This window comes from Bos grunniens, chromosome 13 (assembly GCF_055505025.1).
Source record: "Bos grunniens cultivar Pamir isolate PY7600 chromosome 13, Bosgru_T2T1.0, whole genome shotgun sequence".
In the NCBI taxonomy this organism is placed as follows: Eukaryota; Metazoa; Chordata; class Mammalia; order Artiodactyla; family Bovidae; genus Bos; species Bos grunniens.
Window position 1 is genome coordinate 1,927,854 of NC_141177.1, and position 24,556 is coordinate 1,952,409.

A 24,556-nucleotide genomic window follows, 5' to 3' on the forward strand; every position below is an offset into this window, starting at 1 on the left:
CGTGGTCACTGGGGAAGGGAGCCAGCTGCCCGGGTCAGCCTGAGTGGACGCGGCCGGTGAGGACAGGACTCGTGGGGCCAGGCAGGCGTCAGCACAAGAGCAATCGGGGGCTCAGGTTCTCTGGGAGAGGCGAGGCCAGCCCCCGAGCCAGGAAGAGAACCTGCTCCTGCAGGGCGGTCCGGGAGAGGCGAGCTCCACCCAGGCTTGTGTTTGCCCTGCTCTGTGTATTCAGCCAGCAGGCTCCGGACGAGGAAGCAAAGGGCAAGGAGCTGGGCTCAGCTGACAGCCTGGCACTGGGCAGCACCAGCGGGACACACAGCACTCCACGCAGAAGCAGCTCCAGGAGATACCCGAGGACAGAAGACACTCCCACCGGGGCTTGCAGGTAACTGCTTCCAGATCTTTTCAGCGTGGCCGGAGAGTTTGTTCTTTTTGTTATTTGCAGGCGATGAATTGTGGAAGCCAGAGGCCAGAGAGGGTTGAGCTTGACCCTGGCTCTGCCAGTAAGTCACTGTGTGGTGTTGGGTCTGGGAGGGCCTCAGTTTCACCATCTGTGAAATGGACCCAAAGATAGCCCTTTCTAAAAGGATACAAGGACTACATGATAATGTGGGTAGTGTTGAGTTCAAAACAGCAGGAATAACTCCTATTTGCATGGACCCGTTGCGTGTCATTTCAAGTGTAAACCTTAGGGGGAGAGTCAAGTGGATGGAGGGGCATGCTGTGTGCTTGGGGGACCACCATCAGAACTACAGTCCCCCAGTGCAGAGCCAACTTTGAGTCTGTGTCTAGGGGAAGTCTAAGGAGGTGAAGGAGACGGGGAGAAGGACTTCCCCAGGGACTTTTGTGAATCTGGCTCTTGACATAAATTCTTATTTGACATTCAAGACCTCCCCTGGAGGCACCTGCAGGATTCAGATCCCAGCAGCAGACTCCAGAAATCTGTACTGCCTTCAGAAACTCCATTTACTGCCTTGAACAGCCATGGTGATGAGAGAGCAGGTGGTCTGGAGCCCGACTGATGCCCAATCCAGTCTCAATCCCACCACTGACCGGCTGGGTGCCCTGGGGTGGGTGACTTCATTCTCTGAGCTTTAGTGTCTTCATCTGTAAAACAGGAAGTTAATGGTCTCGAGATCTAAGTGACGTCCACGAGGGCTGAGGGACCAAGGCAGGGAACACCTACCGATGTGCTTAATGAGCATTAACTGTTGTTTTTATTGTTGTCATCATCTCCATGTGATATTAGGAAAATGAGGTTGCGGAGGGGTGGGCAGGGACTCCTAGATCTCACGGAAGGGAAGCTGTGAAACTGAGCTCCCGTCAGAGCCGACTTCAGTGAGATGAGTTGCCGGGGTCCAGCCCCGGCTGATCCAGGGTATTCGAAGCGGGGATGGCGTCGGCGACCTATTTATTTAAATATTTTATCAAAGATATAAAGAGTAATAGAATGAGGATAGCTCAGTAGGAAAATTCAGTGGAGAAAAGAGGCTGAGTAGCTTGGTTTACGCGGGAGACCAATAAAACTTCAAGACAAGAAGCTTGCACCACTTACGTAGGCCGCAGGCGTCCTTCCGTTCTCCCAAAGGAGAGGAGACACTGAGGCCTCCCCGGTCGGATCTTAGAAGCCCAGGCAAAATTAGTAAGCATGGCGGGTTCCGCGCTCCAGATGGAGACTCAACCAGAGTGAGAGAGAGAGCGACATGGGGAGACCAGTATTTCGAGAAACTGATCCCAATTCTTTATTTTCCATGGTCTACTTTTATACACTGAGATGTTATGCAGAAGTCACGCGGGGTCAGCAGTCCTGACTTTTATCAAAGTCAGGTGCTTCATACAAATGTATACAGAGGTCTTAGGGGTGTTACATCATCTTCTGGCCAGGGGGGCCTGCTGAGAATTTACGACCCTCTCCTTGTGACAACGGTCAGTCAACCAGGACACTTATTTCTCCAGGGGTGATTATTCTTAAAACAGATGCCACCCAAATAAAGTTACATTCCTATAGGGTGAGGGTGTAGTGGGTTTTAGTTAAGGAAAGAATTTACTTAGCCTAAGGTCTAACGTGATTAATATCAAAGGTTAATACTTATTTCTTCTGTATATTCATTAATGTGTGTAAGGGCAGGGGATGTGGAGACTTAGCAACAAACATTGGCTCAACAAGTGAAAAACCCTTCACCAATACAATTTCTATTCAGCCCACTATACTTATACTAATAGTTTTCTAACTTTTCTAAGGAACCTGTTTTTAGAAGGTTTAAAGCATCTCGTGCCTCTCACGGTTGGGAGGCTGTGAGCAATCACATGTGGCCGGACAAGCCTGTCAGGCAGGCTAGAGAACCTTCAGAGGAGTTTGTAGGTTAAAACACTCTTGTCACGCCCAGGAGTTTTTATTAACTGGAGCTCTAGGTTAACTCCTTCTCCGAAAGAGGTGGTGGGGGACAGCCCCCCGTAAAGTCAGAGGTGTAGGTGAGAGCACAAAGTAGTAAAGTAGGCAGGCTCTGGTTATGGGGGTAGATGCTCGAGGATTTCCAGGGGGACTCCTGAGGCTCGATCCCGCCTTTGCGTATGTCGAGCCTCCTTCCTCATGACCTTTGCCATGGGCGGAGTACCTCACTCTGGCCCCCAACAATGAGTGAGGCTCTGTCCTCTCCTTGGGGGCAGAATTTAAGAGACACCAAAAAACTCCATCTTTGAGATAAATTATATTTTAAAGCAATATTTTTAAATTTCTCAATGAATGTGAAAACATCCACAATGAACCAAGTAACCACACATTTTGTAAAGAACCACTCCCAGCATTAATTCTGTTTTTTTAAGATAATATATTATTGAAATGTATATATGTACTATTTAATCTTGATGGCTGAGTTTTCTGGAACCCCCTTAAATTTTTCACCAGGAGGCATCTGACCCCACTCTCATCATGCCCTGCTAGAGTTGAGCTGCCTTAGAGGCCAGGAGTGTATAGATCCTGGGGGGGGTGGGGGGTGCGGGGGAGGTGTGTATGTGCGCACGTGCACACGCATGCTCCATCACTCAGTCCTGTCCGACTCTTTGTGACCCCATGGACTGTACCCCGCCAGGCTCCTCTGTCCATGAGATTTCCCAGGCAAGAATACTGGAGTGGGTTGCCATTTCCTTCTCCAGGGGAATCTCTCAGACCCAGGGATTGAACCTGTGTCTCCTGCGTTGGTAAGCAGATTCTTTACCAATGAGCCACCTGGGAAGCCATATAGATCCTTGCTCTGCCCCTAAATTAAAACCAAGGGAGGGCCCTGCCAACATGGATTTCAACTGAAGGAGTCCCAAATCAGGGTGGCTGTTTTTTCCCAAAGGGTTCTGAAACTCGGGAAGGGTTGTCTTTGTAGGGAAAGGCATGTGCTTCAGGAGAGAACCGGGCCTGGCTGAACCCATCCTGTCTGGCTTCTGGTGGCGACGGGGACGCACAGGGAGGTTTGGGAAAGGCCCGGGAGGGCGGGGCCGCTCCTGCAGGCCCACCCGAGCCGCTGGCGGCTCAAACATTGGTGGAGAGTCACCGTGTCAGTAGCCTCTCCTGCTGCCCAGAGCTGGGCTGGGCAGCCTGAAGGGTCTGAATGCCTTAGTCCTGTGGAACCAGGTTCAACCTTAGCTCTGCCTCACCAGAGCTTCCTATCTGATCAGGGTTACTTTACTCTCCTTTATCCATTAAATCAGCAGATATAACTTGAGGGCACACTCGTGCAAGCAGGATAAGTGGGGTACCTGCCCCCACGGAGTTTACATTCTCAGGGTGAGGGGCTTGCATCATTAAGCCTCAGTCTCTTCATCTGTGTAATGGGGGGATAACGGGCTGCTGTAAGAGAAAACGCAAACAGTGGAAGTCAAGTGCCCGGTGCTGGGCTCCTTGCAGGGGCAACGCGGGGAGGCACTCACTCTGAGGTGCCCACGGTACCTGCCCAACCTTGAAGGGGTCGCCTCCTTGCATTTTGCGCCCTGACGCCTCTCCTGCCCCACCCTACTCCTGACCCTGCCAAGCTCATAGTAAGGCTGCGGCTAATGTTACCTGCCATCACTATTAGCCTAAAGATGTTTGGGGCAACACTCAGGATAAGATACTGAGCTCCGAGGCTTCTAGGAACCGCGATGGGTAAAGGGATGCGAACACAAGAAAGCATTCCAGTAGCAGGATCTCAATTCCCAGATCTCCTCAAACACTCAGCAGCGCTTTGATAAGGAGGCCCTCGCCCTGAACCCACACGTACCAGGGCTCTGGGCGCAGGGCTGGGGGCGCAGAGAGGAATGGCTTTCAGCCCTGTCTGCACACAGCGGCCCGCGTCACGGTGCAGGACCACGGGGCCCTGCACGTCTGTTCTCGTCACTCACCTTGAGGCTGTCTTTGGAGCTGGGGGCAGAGGGCTTGTTCTGCTGGGCATGCCAGCCTGCTCCTGTTGGCACTGCCCTCAGTGGGTGGTGAGAAGGGTCGCCAGTTTACCTACGTTCCACTGCACTGATCAAAGGTGTTCCCGTTTACCCAGTGACTAACTCTGTCACCAGCGCACCCTTTGAGGACTTCCTCCTCCATCTGACAGTGGCCGCTGCAGAAACGCTCTTTCTCTAGGGCAGCTGGTACCATGTTTGGTGTTTGATCTGTTTGGAGAAGGAGGACATATCATTAACTTGTAACTCAATGAAGAGTCAGTGGTGGGAGGGGTGGGCGGGGATAAGAGGAAAGGTGTTTAAGGGAAGGAACGTGTAAGGAGTAGTAGAGACTGAGGGCACAGGAAATGAATATAGACGTTTAATTGCATCATATGGTTAATATCATTGTATTGGCAACCATATTACAATATATAAATGTATCAAAGTAAAACATGTTGCGCCTTAAACTTATAAATGTTACTTGTCAAAGTCATTCAGTTAAAACCCTCTAAAATTGATTAATTGATTAAGGACATTAAAGAAGGCCCCATGAACACCAATCCCTGGAGTAAAGGAGGAGAGATGCAAAAGAAACTTCCCTGAATGGCCAATTCACTTGTGGGTCAAAACAGAGCTAGAGGGATTACAACACTAATAAGTGAAATAAACAGTGAGAACTGTTTTCTCATCCGACTGCTGCCAAGCCCTTGGGCTAAATCTTTCCGAAGATTATTGATGACTTTTCAATTTTTTATTCACTTTAGGTCTGGCTATGTTCCTTGACTAGTTATGATTTTGATTTCTCATTGCAAAAACAGATATGCAATAAATATTTTATAGTCTATGCTGTATTACATTATATGCAAATACTTAATAAAATTTAGCATAACTTATATGGTAGAGGAGATAGTAAGACTAAGAAAAAGTTTAGAGCTTGAACTGTGGAGCCGGGCTGCTAAGGGTTAAGTCCTGATGCTCCCTCTTACTAGGTGATGATCTGTATTAGTCAACTCAAGCAGTGTAACAAAAAAAAAAAAAAAAAAGCAACCCACAGACTGGGTGACTTGAACAACAGATATTTGTTTCCCCGCAACCCTAGAGGCTAATAAATCCAAGATGAAGATCCTAACTAATTCTGGTTTTGGTGGAAGTTCTTTCCCTCACTTGCAGCCCTCACACCTCTGACCTCTTGTGGGGTCCTCACGTGGTAGAGAGAGAAAACAAGCTCTTGGGTGTTTTCTCTTATAAGGCTGCTAATCCTTAGGATTAGAGCCCCACCCTTATAACTTCCTCTAGTCTGTCTCTAAATACAGTCATGCTGGGTTAGGGTTTCTACATGTGAATTTGGAGGGGAGCATAATTCAGCTCATAGCCTGGTCTTAGGCAAGGAATTCAGGCTCTCTGGACCCATGTGATGCATCCGTTAAAGTGGGGACAACAAGAACACCCAGCTCAGGAGTTCCCTGCTGGCCTAGTGCTTGGGATTTGTCACCATCGCTGCCGCGGCCTGGGTCAGATCCTTGGTCAGAAAACTGAAATCCTACATGCCACGTGGACAGTTTGGCCAAAAAAAAAAAAGTGCTTTGAAAGGGTTGCAAACATCTTCAGACTTGCTGAGATGGCTGTGATTTGTGGACGTTGAAAGCCAGTGCCCTTCCTCTCTCTGAGAATCCGGTCCTTGGTTCTATGTACCAGGGGAGCCAGCATCTGGGGGAGTCCCTGGCCCAAAATGTCCAGGATGGCACCTCTCAGCCCTTGCCATCATGGAAGTCACCCGGAGATCCTGAAAATATTCTGATGCCCGGGCCCCAGCCAGGGGTTCCGATGGGATGGGTCTGGCGGGGCCTGGACACAGGGACTGAAATCTCCCATGGGGTTGGAATGTGTAACAGTGTGAAGACTGGCCTCAGTAATAGAGCTGGGAAATGGAGAAGTAGGGAGACTTTCTCATCTGAATGACCCCCAGCCAAAGACCTAGCCCACGTTCTCCAAATGCTAGGCCCTTGAGTCTAATTTCAAAAACAAGCCTCTCTGCCATATGGAGACTCGTGCTTAATATCAGATTAAAGAACATTCATAAGAACAAAACTATGCACACCATCAGGTCATTAAAGGGCGTTTTGATACCACCTTCAATTTTTTTTTTCCAAAATAAAAACTGAGCTCTTTCAAAGAATATGTTTTTCTTGATGGATAAAACTCATCATCTGATTTATTCTTCTCCTCTGTTGGAGACTGGAGGAAGCTTCATCACAGACAGGAATGGTCCAGTCTGGACCACCTGCACCTCAGCTTTGCCATCTGCTAAATGGGGATAAAAAGGGTTCCTGCCACACAGAGTCCCTGACACGGCTTTCAGGGTGATCGACTCATCCTGGCTTGCCTAGGACTTCCCTGGCTGTAACAGGAAAGGTCCGCCTCCCCAGAATGTCCTCATCCCCAGGACATCCTGGGGGTTGCTCTCTGTCACAGCCCCCATGCCTGTGTGCACTTGCTGAAAATACAGATCCAGGATCCCGGCCTGACCGTGAGGTGATCACGGGAATCAGAAGTGCTGCCCAGTTCTTTAGTTGCTTGTATCAGACAACTCTGGGAGTATCAGTGATGATCAAGGTGATACTTCTAATCATGAAGAACCTTCAGGGCGCCCCTTCACCACGTGCCACACCCTGTTTGCGGCACCTTCTATGTATTAGTGCCTTGAACTCTCACAGCGACCTCTAGAGTGTGTGCCCTGATGATCCCCATTTTACAGAAGAGGAAGCTGAGGCCCCGGGAGGCCCGGTAACTTGCCGGTGTCACTCATTCAGTAGGTGGCTGAGTGGGGACTCGCACCTGGGTGTTTAGTCCCCAGAGCCCACAGCCTTATTTGACGGCACTGCTCTCCACCTAGAGGTCTCAGCACTGGCACATCCCCAGTCAGCTGTGATCAACGTTACGACCTTATTAGTTGTACCGTCTTTGGGGTGGCTGTCCCTGGTGGCTCAGCCGGTAAAGAATCTGCCTGCAGTGTGGGAGACGCAGGTTCGATCCCTGGATCAGGAAGATCCCCTGGAGGAGGGCATGGCAGCCCACTCCAGTATCTTGCCTGGAGAATCCCATGGACAGAGGAGCCTGGTGGGCTACAGTCCATGGGGTCGCAAGAGTCGGACACGACTGAGCGACTGAAAACAGCAGCAACATCTTTGGGGTACAAAAGGACTTGCCGTGCTCGTGCAAACCTTGAACGAAAGGTTTAATTGCTGAACGTGAAAGCATTTCCTTTGATGTCCCCAGACATTTTGGCCTTACTGGCGGGCTGCGGTCGATGGGGTCGCGGAGTCGACAGGACTGAGCACATGCACCGCAGGCCCAAAGCGTTTGCTTCGGCCAATACTGACGTTGACCGATAGGTGGCAGTCACCGCCTGTTTTCGTCTCATGGAAATCTGGCCCCTTGCAAAATTTGAAAGGCAGAAGCAAGTTCACAACACATATTCTGTAACTGCTGGCGGAAACCAATGTTATCTGAGTCCAAGTTGTCCCTGCAAAAGACGTGCAAATGGATTTTCCTTCTTTCAGGCCATTTGGCCTCGACACTGCCGGAGAGGCGCCTTAAAACCTGCAACGGTTGGGATATGGAACTCAGACGCTCTCGGGTTGAAAGTTTCTGTCCTGTCTGCACACACCTCTCTCAGGGCAAAGATTTTTCATAATCTCAAACATTTTAATTGAAGTTACCTCTCAAGTTGGATTAAATATAAATTGAATAATAGAGCTTTGAAAGTTTATAAGCCCATTAGTAAATTATTTTTACTTTTGAAAAAGCTAGATTTAGATGGAGACATCATCTACTGTGTATCCATTTTTGCAAATGGCCTTGGTCAGCTGAGGCGTTTCACCTGCGAGTTCCAGTTTTCTCATCTGTAAAACTGGAGCGATGATGCCTCTGCCTTGTGGGTTTGTTGTGAGGAGTAAATTCATTTACGGCACGTGGAGCTCTCAGGACAGTTTCCCAGCAGGTGATGAGCACTCACCAAATTTGTTGTTATTATTATATCAGGGCATCCTTGGTGGCTCAGAAGTAAAGGATCCGCCTGCCAAAGCAGAAGACACAGGTTCGATCCCTGGGTCGGGAAGATGCCCTGGAGAAGGGCATGGCACCCCACTCCAGTATTCTTGCCTGGAGAATCCCACGGACAGAGGAGCCTGGTGGGCTACAGTCCATGGGGTTACAAAGAGTCAGATATGACTGAGCGACTAACACATGACTTAGCAACTAAACTACATTATTTTTATTAATATTACTATCGTTCAAACGTAACATTATTTATTGAAGCTGTGCCAGGTGTCTCTTGCTGTGCGAAGCTTTTCTCAGGTTGCCTGAGGGGCCTGCTCTCCAGATGTGGCGCAGGCGCTTCTCGCAGCGGAGGCTCTCGGGGTGAGGGCTCCAGTCACTGCAGCTCATGGGCCCAGGAGTTGCTGCTCCCCGGCTCTAAAGCCCACGCCGCAGCAGCGGTGGTGCACAGGCTTAACTGCTCCGAGGCACGTGGGATCTTCCTGGACCAGGGATCAGATCCGTGTCTCCTGTACCGGCAGGCGGGTTCTTTACCGCTGAGCCACCAGAGAAGCCCCTACTATTACTGTCTCATCATTACTATGGTTGTTAGAGTTGTCATTATTTTTATACACGGTGGGTTCAGTTCCTGGTCAGTCTTAATTTGGGCAACACTTAATCTCTCAGCTGCTTCAATCTCATTATTTGCAAAATGAGTATATGTTACCGAGGCTGATGTTGAGCAAAACCTAGAAAGTTTCTAGAAAAGGCCAGGCAGTAAATATCTTAGGCTTTGCAGCCATATGGTCTCTGTTGAAATGCCTCAACTCTGCCTCAGTACATGAAGCAGCTGTAGGTAGACTGTAGATAAATGAATGGGCATGGCTGTCTTCCAATAGAATTTTATTTATGGATACCACAATTTGAATTTCATATAATTCTCATGTGTCACAATCTATGATTCTTCTGATTTTTTCCCCCAACCCTTTATAAGTGTAAAATCCATTCTCAGCACACAGGCCAGCCTAAAACAGGCGGTGGACTGGATTTGTTCCCCAGCTGTCATTTGCTGACCCTGGCCTTGAATATTCAATATTATTTTCGTAGTATCCCATTTATAGATGAAGCGATGGCCTATTGGGAGTATGGATATCTTGGATTTTATAAACAGAAAATATTGCAACATAACTGGGGTCCTGTACGTTTTAGCACTGTCCAGCTTTATTACCTGTTGTAATGATCTGTGGTTAATACATAAAATCCCGATTCTGATATCTACCAGGTTCTCCCAAGAAAGCCCTTTTATGGCCTCCCAAATTTCTGATTACTCAAGTCTCCTCCCATGGAAATCCTTGGAGATGCATTGGCTGCGTTTGGCCAGGAATTAAAATCCCTGGCTGTTATTCCAAAAGCCAGCAGGCTGATGAGTCGGCAGCCAGGTCTTTGGAGAAGGGCTACGTTGGAATCACTGTGGGCGTGAAAAACCGGCTTTCACTAGTCAGGCAGCAGAGGGACTGGAGGAGCCCCGCCTCCGGAAGAGACGTCCTCCGGGTCAAGACCTCACGCGGCCCTTCTCTGGATGTGCGTCCTGGGCGCGTTCGGGAGACTCAGTGCCCTCCTTTCCAGGGGAAGGGAATTCTGCAGGGAACATTCCAGAGGCTGGAGCAGAGGCAGCCTGTGCAGGAATCTCCCTCTGCCGTCTTTAACCAGCTGATCTTTGGAAGGCGATTTTACCTCCTCGTGACTCAGCTTCCTCTCGGCTAGAGTGACATGACGGTGACGCGTGTTCACGCGGGCGTGCGGGGCCACGCGAGACGCCGCGGGATGCGCTCTGGGAAAGCAGCACTTGGAGCTGAGGACGTGTGAACAGTTGTGAACTCTCGTCATTAGTGTTGTCGTGAGGCTCTTGAAGGGCTTAGGGATAACGTGGGTTAGGGCCTAGTTCAGTGCTTCGGGGTGAGAGATTGTTACTAATAATTATTCCCTCCACTCAACTAATAAGTTATAATTTGACACCTGATCAGTGCAGACGCACTGCTGAGCTATAATGGTGGGTAACGAGAGACAGTCCCTGCCCTCACGGTGCTTACAGCTACTGGGGACGGGAGATGGAAGTCAAGTGTTCTGTATTGCCCTCAGAGTTAAGTCTGGATCAGTTGTACTTCATTCAGAACCATCCTACCCAGTGTTGCCGCTTCCTGCCCTCTTCTGTGCCCCCGTTAATGTTCATATATAATAATAGATATGTTACCTATTACCTTCTTGTTCATAGCATTGAACCATAGGTGTTTGGATTAGCAAACACTTCTATATTGCTTACAAAGAACCATGCATTGTTCTAACCACCTTACAAGCATTAACTCATTGTGTACTTGTAGCAGCCCTGTGAGGCACAGAGAGGCTAATTAACTCATCCAAGGACACGCAGCAGCAAGGGGCAGGGAGAGCGTTCAAGCCCAGGTTGTCCTGTTCCTGGTCTGTGCTCACCACCACTGCACGTCCTGCCTTGAGCTATCAGATGTGGCCTGATGTGTGGATTTACTGTCTGTTACTGACTGTCCACCCAACAGATTTCAACTGTTTAATTCACAGCTGCAACCCTGGTGTCTGCTTCAGCATATGGTGCAAAGCTGGTACTCAGCGTACATTTGGTGAATCAGTAAATGAATGAAAATATAGCCAAATAGATATATATAAATATAGGTATCTATCATATATGATAGATACATATGTAACACGTAGTGCTAAGTGCCATGAAAAAATGCCTGTGCTACAAGAGGTTTTAACAGAGGACTTAATTTAGTTTGAGGATCAGAGAATATTAAAAATTAGAAGTATCATTTTAACTGTCTGCATTCTAAAATCTCCTTGATCTAATAGCTGTGACTGGCTAAGAAGGACGAAAATGATACCTATGTGGAATATGTTTTTCACGATGATAATAATCCCCCAGAAATGAAACACAGTTGAAAATTGGGACTGCATTTTAAAGAAATCTTAGGGATCTTCCCTAGTGGCTCAGTGGTAAAGAACCCGCCTGCCAATGCAGGAAACATAAGTTCCATCCCTGGTCCAGGAAGGTCCCACACGCTCCAGAGCAGCTGAGCCCGTGTGCCACAACTACTGAGCCCGGGCCCCAGAGACAGGGAGCTGAAAGTACCGAGCCCATGAGCCACAGCTGCCGAAGCCTGCATGCCCCAGAGCCCACGCTTTGCCACAGAGAAGTCAGTGCAGGGAGAAGCCACAACTAGAGGAAAGCCTGTGCAGCAACAGAGACCCAGCACAGCCAAAAACAAATCGATTTTGAGAAAATTTATGGGCGTATAGTTGGTTTACAATGTTGCGTTACCTCCTGCTGTACAGCAAAGTGAATCAGTTATACATACACATGTATCCACTCTTTATTAGGTTCCCAAACTCTATTCTGGAGAAGGAAATGGCAACCCACTCCAATATTCTTGCCTGGAGAATCCCATGGACAGAGGAGCCTGGCGGGCTACAGTCCATAAGGTCGCAAGAGTCAGACACGACTTAGCGACTAAACCACCAAACTCTTTACTACACTTTTTTTTTTTTAGCCACGCCACACAGCTTGTGGGATCTTAGTTCCCCGACCAGGGACAGAACCCGTGCTCCCTGCAGCTCAAGTGTGGAGTTCTAACTGCTGCACCACCAGTGAAGCTCCTGCATTTGACTTTAATTCTGTTGAATTCATGAGCCCCAAATCTTCCCTCATTCCTCAAAACAGACATGAGCAATTGGTCTCCCTGCGCTTGTGCTAATACGCCCACAGTGACTGGGCAGGTCTCTGCATCTTAGTTTTGTATGCAGAAGTGAGGCTCCCGTTTCTCTTGGGTTTTAATTTTCTGAGTCTCTCTTTTTCTCTGTTGCAGGAACAATGGGTAACCAAATGAGTGTTCCCCAAAGACTGGAAGACCAAGAGAATGACCCGGAAGCAGACACTCACAAGGTGGTGTCGTTACGCTCTCTGCGTCGTTAGCTATTGGTCGGGAGGGTCGGGGTGACGGCAGAAGGAGGAGCCTGCCCAAGGCTCTCCGGGCGAGCGGTGCGGCGGTTGCTGCTCTCGGGGGTTGCTCAGTGGGACGCAAACCTCGAGAACCCATCGAGGAGCTGTTAAAAGTGCAGGCTCTTAGGGCCCCACTCAAGGCCCAGGGATCCAGAAATCGCAGGGAAGGGGGCCCATGGAACCTGAGTCTCCATGGTGACTGATTCCCATCCATCGGTGCACAGGTGCAAGTGGGTCTGGACCAGTGGTTCTCAACTGTGGGTGGTTCTGCCTCACCACTGGCAGTGTCTGGAGACGTTTCTTGGTTGTCACAACTCTAGTATCCAGGAAACTTCCAAACACAAGCTTCTTTTAAACAAAACTGCTACAAAAATATAAAGTCTTCCAAAAGATGCGTATTTAGTCTTTTAGCTTTTTTTTCCTCTCTACACTTATTAACATATATTACACTATTAATAGTGTTAGCAAAATAAGACAATATATGCAAAGTACTTAGCATATAATCAATATTCAGTTAATGCCAACTATGAGTGAGATCATTTATTACGAAAATGACATCGGGTAACAAATTTTTTTTTTGCAATCTTTTTTTCTTTCCATGTGAGTATATCTGTATGTGTATATATGTGTAACCTTTTTAAATGTCAGCAATAAATAACAGAAGAGAAAAAAATAATTCAGCAGTGACCTAAAATTGGAAAGGGGTTGCAACAGCTCGATGAAGGGAGTGGGCATGGAGCAGAAAAGTAGCAACGGGCGACTTCCTGAATCTGAGGAGAGTGTGGCCTGGAGGCTGTGCTTGTGTGCGGGACCCTGGGGTGTGGTTAACCTCCCAGCCCGTCATGCTCTTGTCCCCTCACCAGGCGCACCAGCGCCCCCCCCTGCCCCCCGCTTTGCCCGGGAGTCCCATCTGTACGGAGGGGTCTGTCCTGCCTGGGCTCACGGGGCTTGCTGAGAACAGGCATAGACTGTGCAAAGCTCTTGTCAACCCGGGCATCCTGTCCTTTAGATCGGGGTATTGGTTTCTCTGAGGCGTCACAGAAATCAGGGTGGTTTCTAGAAGTGGAGACTTTAATTTGTGAGGCGCCCTTGTAGCCTTGAGTTTCTTTCCTGAGTTTTTCTGATTTTTCTCATCCAAGACTTGGCTAATACTGCCACACATTCTGTTCCAGGTCACGTCTGGGGACGCGTGTGGTCAAAACGGCCTGCCGGTCATCACGTCCGCCCGCACTGTTCAACTCTACGATGAAGGTGAGTGTCCCGGCGGGCTGCTCGTCCTGAGGGTGGGGATGAGGATGGGGAAGGGCTGCTGGCCCTGCTCACGGTGAGGCAGATGCCGGGGCTGAAGCCGCGCGGAAGGCACGCGTGTCGCTCCTGGGGCTGCAAACACAGCGCCACACAGTGGACGGCTCAAGCAACAGCAGTGTATTGTCTGTGCTGGGGCTGGAAGGGAATTCAGGGCGTGGGCAAGGTCAGGATCTTCTGAGAGACCTGTGTGTGAAAAAATCTGTTCCCTGGGGACTTCCCTGGTGGTCCAGCAGTTAAGACTCCGCCTTCCAACGCAGGCGTGGCAGGTTCAATCCCTGGTCAGGGAGCTAAGACTCCCCCATGCCTCATGACCAAAAAACCAAAACAAAAAACAGAAGCAATACTGTAACAAATTCAATAAAGACTTAAAAAATTGGTCCACATCAAACAAACAAAAAATAGTCTTGAAAAAAAGGACTGTCCCCTGCCTCTGCTTTGACTCCCGGGGGCCTCAGACTCTTTGGCTTCGACACAGTGCTCCTCTTTGGTTTTCCCAGCATCTTCCTTCTATGAGCATCTGTCTCTGGGTCCAAGCCTCTCTCTTCTGTACAGACACAGGCACGTGGGGCTGTGCACAGCCCCGGCCTCTTCTTGACTTGATCCTCAGCAGAGACCCTACTTCCAAATGGGGCCGTAGGAACTGGGGTTAGGACTCCGTCATCTCAGCAATTCAACTCGTAACAGCACTCTCTGGGGTGTGTATGATGTCTGCAAGAGTCTGAGGATTTACAGCAATAAGTGAAAACCAACAGAATAGAAACACTGGGAGGCTGGGTTCTTTGGAGTCCAACAGACCAAAGTTAAAACCCCTGCCCTGGAACTTACTGGCTGTGGGACCTGGAGTGAGCCACGTGGCTTTCTAAGCCTCAGTTTTCTCATCTGTAAAGTGGGGATAATGATACCTATCTCGTAGAATTGATGAGAGAACTTGAGGAGATCAAGCGTCTTACTTATTACCCAGCACTTAGGAATTCCAAACAGACAAGTGAAATACAGAAGACAGCGGAGGGCGGTGTTGAAACTGGACAATGTGCTTATCTATTTGATTTTATTCTGGAGTATAAGGCTATAATGGGGGAGCCTGGTGGGCTGCCGTCTATGGGGTCACACAGAGTCGGACACGACTGAAGTGACTTAGCAGCAGCAGCATAAGGCTATAAGGGCTTCCCTGGTGACTCAGTGGTAAAGATCTGCCAATGCAGGAGAGGCAGGAGATGCAGGTTTGATCCCTGGGTCAGGAAGATCCCTGGAGAAGGAAATGGCAATCCACTCCAATATTCTTGCCTGGGAAATTCTATAGACAGGAGGCTGGTAGGCTACAGTCCATAGGGTCACAAAGAGTTGGACACAACTTAGCACCTAAACGACAGCAAGGCTATAAATTCCAAGCGTCAAAATTGACTGAGTTCTACTATGTGAAAATTATCAGTAAATCATATGAGAGCAGGGTGTCCCAGTGGTTGAGGGTAAGAACTCTGGAATCAGACTGCTGGTTTTGCCACCTGCCAGCTGTGTGACCTTGAGCCAGTTACTTAACCTCTCGGAACCTCAGCCTCCTTGTCAATGAAGTGGGATAACAACAGTACCTAAGCATAAGTATCAGATGTAATAAAAGCACACATTTCAGGGCACGTAGTAAGTGCCCTGTGCGTGTTGGCTGTGTGACTGTATGATGGTTACGGTCCCTGTCACTTGCACGAGAGTTTCTGGGCTTCAGTGCCCTTCCCTGCACAGTGAGGAGATGAATCACAGCACTGGTCCAGAAGCTCTAGAATTTCCCAGTGTAAGAGAAGACGCTGCTCTCTGTTTCCCCCGTCTACGCTCTGCTGCTCACAGCACATCTGACAGCAGTTATGTGGGTTTTCCATACCAAGGGGATCTGTGACACCAGCTGGGTATCCCACAGTTCAGTTCAGTTCTGACACCGTTTACCAAGAGTTAGCATCGGCTCGCACTCCTTATGGGCTCGGTATCATAAGACTACCTCCCACTAAAGTTGCCAATGGCAAGTGGGGAGTCCCCGGCTTACCCACAACTTCTCTCCTGCTCGGCTACAGAGCAGAGGTTCCCACGACTTCCCCCTCAGGTTCAATCATTTGCCAGAACAGCTCACAGAGCACAGGAGAGCTGTGTGCTTGCTAGATGGTTGCTGTTCAGTCACTCAGTCATGTCCAATCCTTCTGCGACCCCCTGGACTGTAGCCCCCCAGGCTCCTCTGTCCATGGCATTTCCCAGGCAAAAATACTGGACTGGGTTGCCAGTCTCTTCTCCAGCGGATCTTCCTGACCCAGGGATTGCACCCATGTCTTCTGCATTGGCAGGCAGATTCTTTATGCTCAGGTACCAGGGAAGCCCCTTAGCAGGTCACCAGTTCATTCTAAGCAGATACAACTCGGCGATGACGGCCGATGGAGGAGGTGATGGGAGAGGTGATGGGAGGGACCCTGGGGTGGGGAGCGTCCACGCTTTCTCTGGACAAGCCACCCGTCCAGAACCTCCACGTGCTTATCAACCCAGAAGCAATCTGAACCCTGTCTTCACAGACGTTTGTGAAGGTTTCACTACGTAGGCATGATTGATTAGATCGCTGGCTATTGATGGTAGACCTCAATTTTCAGCTGCTCTCCCCTCCTGGAAGATTGGCCGGGTGGTGAAGCTGAAATCCTAGCCCTCTGATCACATGTCTTGTTTCTCTGGCAACCGGGAACCCCATCCTTAGAGGGGCTTTTCCAAAATCACCTCATTAACATAAACTCAAATGTGGTTAAAAGGGGCTGGCTTGTTATCAATAACAAAGGTCATCTTCTTGACTCTTAAAGGTAAGTTTTAGGAGCTCTGTGCCAGGAACAGGGATGAAGACCAAGCATATATTTCTTATTATATGATGTCCCAGGATCTTACCTTGGTTGCTTATTAAAAGCGTAGATGCCCAGGTCCCATCTTTCCAGAATACCCTCCAGTTGAGCCCTGGGGGTCTGAACTGCTGAACGTTTTCTAGAGGGTTCAGAGGCACAGGCAGGATTGGCAACCACAGGATGAGATTAAAGTCACAAGTCTCTTCCTGCCTTTCAACCTGTGAGTCAGATTTCTGCTCTGATGTGGGTGGAATGGACTGAACTGGCGGCAGCAGCTTTGGTGAGAGCGGCGTAAAGCTGGCGGCTGAGACGCACCCACTTGGACAGGAGCTCGTGTCGTTTTTATCATTTGCAAACTGTCGACATTCTCGACTGATCTAGAGGCCCTGACAACCTAATGTGTCCTTCAGAAGTGGTTCTTTGTCGTCTTTCCATCACTGTTGTTGCTGAGGTTATGCCCCTATTTTTAATATGGGGCACAAGGGTGAGGAGAGCGTCGGAAGCAGAACATGGGAGCAAAACGGTGGAAATCGAGACGGCCCCCTCGTCTTCTCCCTCTCCTTGTTTCTCCCCCTTTCCGTACTTTCCTCTCTGCTCCCAGCAATTATATATATAGTATATACATACGTAATGTGTGTATATATTACATGTAATGTGTGTGTGTATATATGTAATTGGCAGGTCTTCCTGTAAAGAGGAAAACAGGTAACGAAATACAGGGTGACAATCTGGGACAGTGTGTTGCTGTGGGTACCTACATACCGAGGAGAAAAAAAATCTCGTTTGAGTGACCCGTGCTTGGTTGTACCAGCTTACGTGCGACGCAGCCTTGCATCAGCACCGCTGAAGAATCTGTAGCAAGTTTAAGTTAATCCTCTGAGGCCAAAACCTCCGCCTGCGTCCACTGACACTGTGCCCTCTGCAACTCTCTTTGGACTGATGATCCCTTTGAATGGGGAAAGCAGCTTATTATCCTTGAGCTGTTTTCTCCAGGTTATTTATCACTTTCAGTGCAGTTTTTAGAGGGCTACACAAGTGGGATCCTGGGTGATTTTTTTTTTTTAATCCTTTGGACAGAATTCTTTGGCCATGTCTTTTGGTGCATGTTTGGTTCATTTGGTGTATGCGTGTGTGTATGCAGAGAGAAAGTCAGGCTTCCCTGCTGGCTCAGTGGTAAAGAATCCGCTTGCCAATGCAAGAGACACAGCTTCGATCCCTGGGTCGGGAAGATCCCCTGGAGGAGGGCATGGCATCCCGCCCAGTGCTCTTCCCTGAAAAATCCCGTGGACAGAGAGCCTGGTGGGCTACAGTCCACGGGGTCACAAAGCGCTGGGCATGACTGAGTGACTGAACAAAAACAGAGAAAAGTGACTAGAAAAATAGATACATGGGCCCTTGGGTGACTGTTTTCCTTCTTTTTATCTATACTTTTCCTCTCCTTTTTTCTCCTATTGAAGACGTTCACTGCCAGGCGGGAACATCTCCCATGAAGACCTACTGAGAAGCAGCGCCTGAGCACACAGCCTAGGGAGCAGGGTCCTAAACTCACGTCGTGGCTTTGCTGTGCGACCTTAGGCCAGTTGCTGAGCCTCTCTGGTCTCACATCTGTAAAATGGGAATCGCAGTAACAGTAGGACAAAGCTTTGAAGATTGTTGGGAAGCTTAAGTGAGTTGATACACCTGCAGTGCTTGGAAGCGTGTCTAACATGTGGTCAACGTGTGAGGAAAGTTTATTTTTCTGTTTTGGATTTAATGTTAATAAAGGCCATCATTCGGGTATGAAGTTAACTGATTAGCTCATCTAGATAGCTCTTGCAAATTTAAAATATAACCTTGAAACTTTTTCCCCCTGCATCCCTTATACTTTTTCAGTGTTTTATTTTTTGTCTTCCGGACACACTGTGGGAGAGATCAATCAGGCACAACCTTCTTTACAATCAATCCATGAAATTACATTCTATTTCCTTGTAGAAATAAATTTATCTTGCATAGTATTTTTTCTTAGTGAGAGTAAGAGACTAGGGATCTTGATATCAAACCAACATCAAGTAGTACAACTCATGTAGATGAGGGCTTTCTCTCCAAAGCTTAGCATTATACTTCATCTTCAAAAACAATATCTCAGAAAATCAAAATGTCTCATGTTTATTTCCGTATTATATTTCTAACTTCAGTTGCCAATTTCAGATGCCGTTTGAAAGTCTTGTTTCAGGGAAGCTGGTAATGGTGCCAACGCCACGGGCAGTGTGACTTACTGCTGTGCACAACCCCGTTTCTTGCACCTTTGGGTCAGAGGCTAATGTGTTTGCTCTGTCAAAAGGTGGTTGTTTAAATTCGTTTCTTCAGTTCTTCCCTTTCTTTTTCCAATACATGTTGATTTGAAATCCAGAGTAGCCGGGGAAGCACTTCCCAAAGAGCTACATGTCCATCAGGAGGGTGGCTGCATCAGTTAGAGCAGATTCACACGATGCTATACCCCTGTGCAGAGATAGGAATGAACCACCCCCGACTACAAAACTATCATGCCAGAACAGGAGGCCAGATGTCCACGTCCGAATCTCCAGGGCCTGGGAATGTCACTTCACATGTCAAAAGCAGGTTTTGTGATGGGATTAAATTAAGGATCTTGAGGTGGGGAGCTGAGCCTGGATTATTCAGGTAGACCCAATAAAAGGACCATAGGGTCCTTTTAAGAGGGGTATTACCAAATTGGTTGTAGGCAAAGAGATGTATAGTCATCATTTTGTGGACAAAGGTCCATCTAGTCAAGGCTATGGTTTTTCCAGTAGTCACATATGGATGTGAGAGTTGAACCATAAAGAAGGCTGAGTGCTGAAAAATTGCTGCTTTTGAACTGTGGTGTTGGAGAAGACTCTTGAGAGTCCCTTGGACAGCAAGGAGATCCAACCCGTCCATCCTAAAGGAAATCAGTCCTGAATATTCATTGGAGGGACTGATGCTGAAGCTGAAACTCCAATACTTTGGCCACCTGATGCAAAGAAAAGACCCCGATGCTGGGAAAGATTGAAGGCGGGAGGAGAAGGGGAAGGGGACGACAGAGGATGAAATGGTTGGATGTCATCACCGACTCAATGGACATGAATTAGAGCAAACTCTGGAAGACAGTGAAGGACAGAGGAGCCTGCGGTTCTTGGGGTTACAAAAAGTCAGACACGACTTAGCAACTGAGCAGCAGCATCTCCACTTAGGTCCTAGCCAGACTGAAGCCCTCTTCCTCGGTGGGGAAGGTTCTTTTTTAATTCAGATTCGCACAATCAGAAAAGAAACTTATGCTGAGCCTAAAACAGCACAAGCTTTACTCAACGGCCAGAGAATGGAAAAGCGGGGACTTGGTTCGAAAATCAACTTCTCACCCTGACTTGGCCTGGGACACAATGTATATACGGAAGGTCAAGGCAAAAGGGCGGGGGCTGAGTGAAGAGAGGGAGGGGTATTCATGACTCACCTGCGCACAGGGGTATGCTACGCCCGGGGCTGGGCGGGCACCCCTTTTCAGTCCTTGTAGACAGTCTTTCAGCTGTTGCCATGGCAGTTGTCAACGGTCATGGCGCTGGTGGTTGTGATATGATACTTGTGTTGTTTTAAGGCACAGAAGTGGGGGTAGTTTGTTAGAATGGCAACAAGAAACTAATACGAGTGCCCTGAAGACCTGGAGGTTCGCAGACCGCGTGCTGGCTCTGTCACGCGTGCGCGCTAAGCCGCTTCCGTCCTGTCTGACTCTGTGTGACCCCGTGGACCGTAGCCTGCCAGGCTCCTCTGTGCATGGGACTCTCCAGGCAAGGATACTGGAGTGGGTTGCTCTGCCCTCCTCCGAGGGATCTTCCCAACCCAGGGATCGAACCTACGTCTCTTACGTCCCCTGCATTTACAGGCACATCCTTTATCGCTTGTGCCTCCTGGGAATCCCGGCTCTGTCACTCAGTAGCTATGTAACCTTGGCAAGAAATGTGTCCTCTCAGAGACTCTTCTGGAAAGTGGAAATAATAATAACACGAGCTGTATAGAGCGACTGGCATAGGATAAGTGAAGAAATAAACACGACAGGGGAAAACCACACCAGGGTCCACAGTCACGAGTGTCCTTTACCAATGGCCTCTCCCCTGCTGTATGGCCTGACCAAACTTTCCACCTGTGTATATACCTAAAACCTCACCAGTTTTTAGGGAAATGTAAGTACCTCGTTTTCCTCCTTCTTTGATTTCTATCAAATTTATCACAATTGTTCACCCTTTTAAGAAAGCTGTTCTCACTGCTAATGAATGGCAGAGACTAAAGCATGATTTATCTGTCAGAAAACATCATTTTTCAGAAACAGAAGACCTGTTTCTGTTTCACCTGGATAAGAAGTTTCTAAAAAAATTTGTCTTTCATTTTTGTTTGTAGTCAATTTTTTCCTAAAAAGAAAAACTGCCTAATTTTAATTTTTTTTTTAAGAGAAGTAAGTGGAATAATTTTTGGACTGAAAATCCTGACTTGCATAAACGATCCGCCTGCCAATGCTGTGCCATAACGAGTGAGAAGAGAAGCCAGTCAGGATGCCTGGGCAAAGTGTGCTGGGAGACCCAACCCGAAACTCAGCCTCCTGATAGAGGGACAACCTGGGACCAGCGTCGCTGGCTGGGAAGGGGCAAATAGGTCTGTGTGCTTGGCACTCACGGTCTTCCCCCAGTTGGCTGGCTTTTAAAATGTTTCCCCTACTTGGATAAAAGTTCCTGAGAACAAAACATTTCGTTTGTTGTTGCAGTAACCCCAGAGTTTAGCACAGGCTCGGAGATGCACAGAAAGCTTGCTGAGGACGGATAGATTAATGAGCCGGGACACATCAGACCAGCAGCAGTAGAGGGGCAAGAGAAGCAGCTGAAGAGCAAGTCCTAGATCCTGATGGATCCTCTGCAAGTAATGCAGCCCTAAGTGAAGGCACTTTTAGTTATGAAAAGGAGTGTGGGGGTCAGCCCTTCCAAGTGCGGTGCGGCGGTTCGCCAGCATTGTCAGATACCAGGCGCGTGTTGTAAATACGCACCGCGGCTCCAAGCTGGCCCTACCCACGCGTCCCGTCCTCGGGCGATGGGACCCAAGAGCAGGAAAGGCCACCGTGCGCCGCTGTTTTTTCTCCCTTTATTGGGAACGAAAGGAGGGTCCTCGCCGGAAGCCCATGCCCCAAGCAGGCGTCCGCTTAAACCTCACGGGCCAGCAGGAGGGCACGAGCCCACGCTAGTTGCAGGGCTTCTGGGAGGTCGGGGGCCGCTCTGGGCGAAGAGGAGGCGCGGGCCGGGCCCTGGACTGTCCGCCAGCGCGGGCTCCCAAGGACGCAGCTGGACCGCAGAGAGCAGCGCGCGTTTCCCCGGGCGCTGGCGCCTTTCCTGGGCGCCGCCCTCTCTGCCCTTCCGCGCTCCCTGGATACACCTCCCTCAGTAGACAGTCTCCTGACCCTCAGCTCTGCGCCCTGCGGCCCCGCTGGACACGCCACCCACACAGACCCTGCGGCTCCAGCCCGCTGCTTCAAGCTGTTACAGACGGTTCTGAAAACGGGCCGCCAGAGGGCCCAGCTCCGTGCCCCTCCTTGCGGCAGGCTCCGTGCCCCTCCTTGCGGCAGGCACGTCCTCTGTGAAATCTCATGCTTCTCCACCTCTTAGCGCTTTTTCTCGTTAGAAATTCTCCTGGAGAATTTCCGTTTGATAGACGTAGCCCATCCATTTCTTCTCGTTGGCTTGAAAGTCACCTGCCCTGACTGTGAATCCTCTGTTCATCCTCAGCGTTCACGCCCCGCCCCAGAGCTGCGCTGGTTTGTTAGCACAGGGTCTTCATTTTGAAAACTGAGCTATAACTCACATACCGTATAATTCGCCCTTTTCAAGTGTATTATGCGATGTAGTCCTCTTTACTATATTCACAAGGTACTACAGCCGTCTCCTCTGTCTGATTCCACATTTCATCAAAGAAATTTCATCAAACAAATCCCTTGAGCAGTTAATCTCTACTCCCCTCCCCCACCCAGGCCACCGTGAACGTGCTTCCTGCCTTTGGATTCGCCTGCCCTGGACAGTTTATACACAGAGAGTCATACCATAGGTGGCATTTTGTATTTGGATCCTTTCACCGAGCGTAACGTTTTCAAGGTTCACCTGGGTTGGAGTGTCTTTGATTATGGTTATCTTGGTGGGTGTGAGGTGGTCACACGGTGTGGTTTTGATTGCCTTTCCCTGATGACTGAGCATAATGAACATCTTCTATCGTGCTCATTGATCATTTGCATCTCCCACTCTGGAGAATACGTCGTCTTTTTTAAAGAATTTATCCATGTACTTGGCTGTGCTGGATCTTACCTGTGCCACAAGGGATCTGGGTTGCATCGTGTGGGATCCTTCCGTGCAGCCTCCGGACCCTCTAGTTGGGGCGCTCGGGTTCAGTGGTTGCAGCAGATGGGCTCAGTGGTTGTGGCATGTGGGCTCAGTGGCTCTACATGTGTGGGATCTTAGCTCCCCAACCAGGGATCGAACCCATGGCCTCTGCATTGCAAGGTGGATTCTTTACCGCTGGGCCACCGGAGAAGCCCCTGTAGCGTCTTCCCGACCTGGCTCTTTTCCCCGCCCTTTTCCTCTGAGCCCCTTGTCTCCTATTGCTTTCTGGCTGGCTGTTCTCAGTGTCCACACGAGTACTTGCCGCTGTTCAGCAGTGTTCAGCGTAGGCTGAATTCAACCTGCTCCCACCTGCCATCTCCAGAGTTTAGCCTTCCTGTCCTGACAGCTGAGAGCATCAAGGGAACGCTGTGTGATTTTCGCTGGTAAGTCTCTTTCTTTTCGCATTTAAAGGTGTTTAATACTGTGTGCGTGATCCGCGTTCCTGCTACGTATCTTCCCTGCCACCCTTGGGGGTGAGAGACACTTACCATATTGCTGTCGGAAATGTGAATCTCTGGAGCCTCTTTTTGGGAATTAATCTGGCAGTGTCTATTTTTAAAAATTAAATGCACATTAATTTGGGTGCAGCGATTCTACATCTGTACCTCTATTCTATAGAAATAAAGCACTGGCTTAGGACCTTCGATCATAGAAGTTTTCCCCAGCACTGTTTGTAATGAACGTGGAAAAAAAATTATTTGGAAACTATCATAATGTTCATTGATCAGCCAGTGACATAAATCTCTTTTGGTATATTCATATTAAGGAATGTTTTACAGCTATTTTTAAAAGATAAGATAGATTCGGGATGTATTGATTGAGGAAGGGGAGAACTGAGGTTATCTCAGTCCATTTGGGCAGCTATCCAACCAGTCCATTCTGACGGAGATCATCCCTGGGATTTCTTTAGAAGGAATGATGCTAAAGCTGACACTCCAGTACTTTGGCCACCTCGTGCGAAGAGTTGACTCATTGGAAAAGACTCTGATGCTGGGAGGGATTGTGGGCAGGAGGAGAAGGGGACAACAGAGGATGAGATGGCTGGATGGCATCACTGACTCGATGGACATGAGTCTGAGTGAACTCCGGGAGTTGGTGATGGACAGGGAGGCCTGGCGTGCTGTGATTCATGGGGTCACAAAGAGTTGGACATGACTGAGTGACTGAACTGAGCTGAACTGAACAAAAATACCAGAGACCTGGAGGCTTAAACAATACCCATTTATTTCTCATGATTCTAGAGGCTGAGAAGTCCAAGCTCAAGGTGCCAGTGGACTCCTTGCCTGGGGAGGGACCAGGTCCTGGTTCACAGTCAGTCATCTCTTCACTGTATCCTCACGTGGTGGAGGTGGGACCTCCTTTATAAGGACACTAATCCCATTGATGAGGGCTCCATCCTCATAACCTAGTTCAGTTCAGTTCAGTCACTCAGTCATGTCCGACTCTTTGCAATGCCATGAATCACAGCACGCCAGGCCTCCCTGTCCATCACCAACTCCCAGAGTTTA

General features: G+C 48.9%; 1 protein-coding gene across 21 annotated transcripts in view; it reads left to right on the forward strand.

Moving 5' to 3' along the window:
- Nucleotides 1-237: 237 nt before the first annotated feature.
- BCAS1 (brain enriched myelin associated protein 1) overlaps nucleotides 238-24,556 on the forward strand; it is a 99,609-nt gene continuing 75,290 nt past the window's right edge. For all 21 annotated transcript variants that reach the window (XR_015138809.1, XM_086331262.1, XM_086331263.1 and 18 more), the window contains exons 1-3: nucleotides 238-385; nucleotides 12,333-12,409; nucleotides 13,639-13,717. Coding sequence is in view for 20 of the 21 variants with exons in the window: in XM_086331262.1 (XP_086187388.1) it covers nucleotides 12,338-12,409; nucleotides 13,639-13,717 (151 nt within the window). In the remaining variant the exon portion in view is untranslated. The remainder of the gene's footprint in view (nucleotides 386-12,332; nucleotides 12,410-13,638; nucleotides 13,718-24,556) is intronic.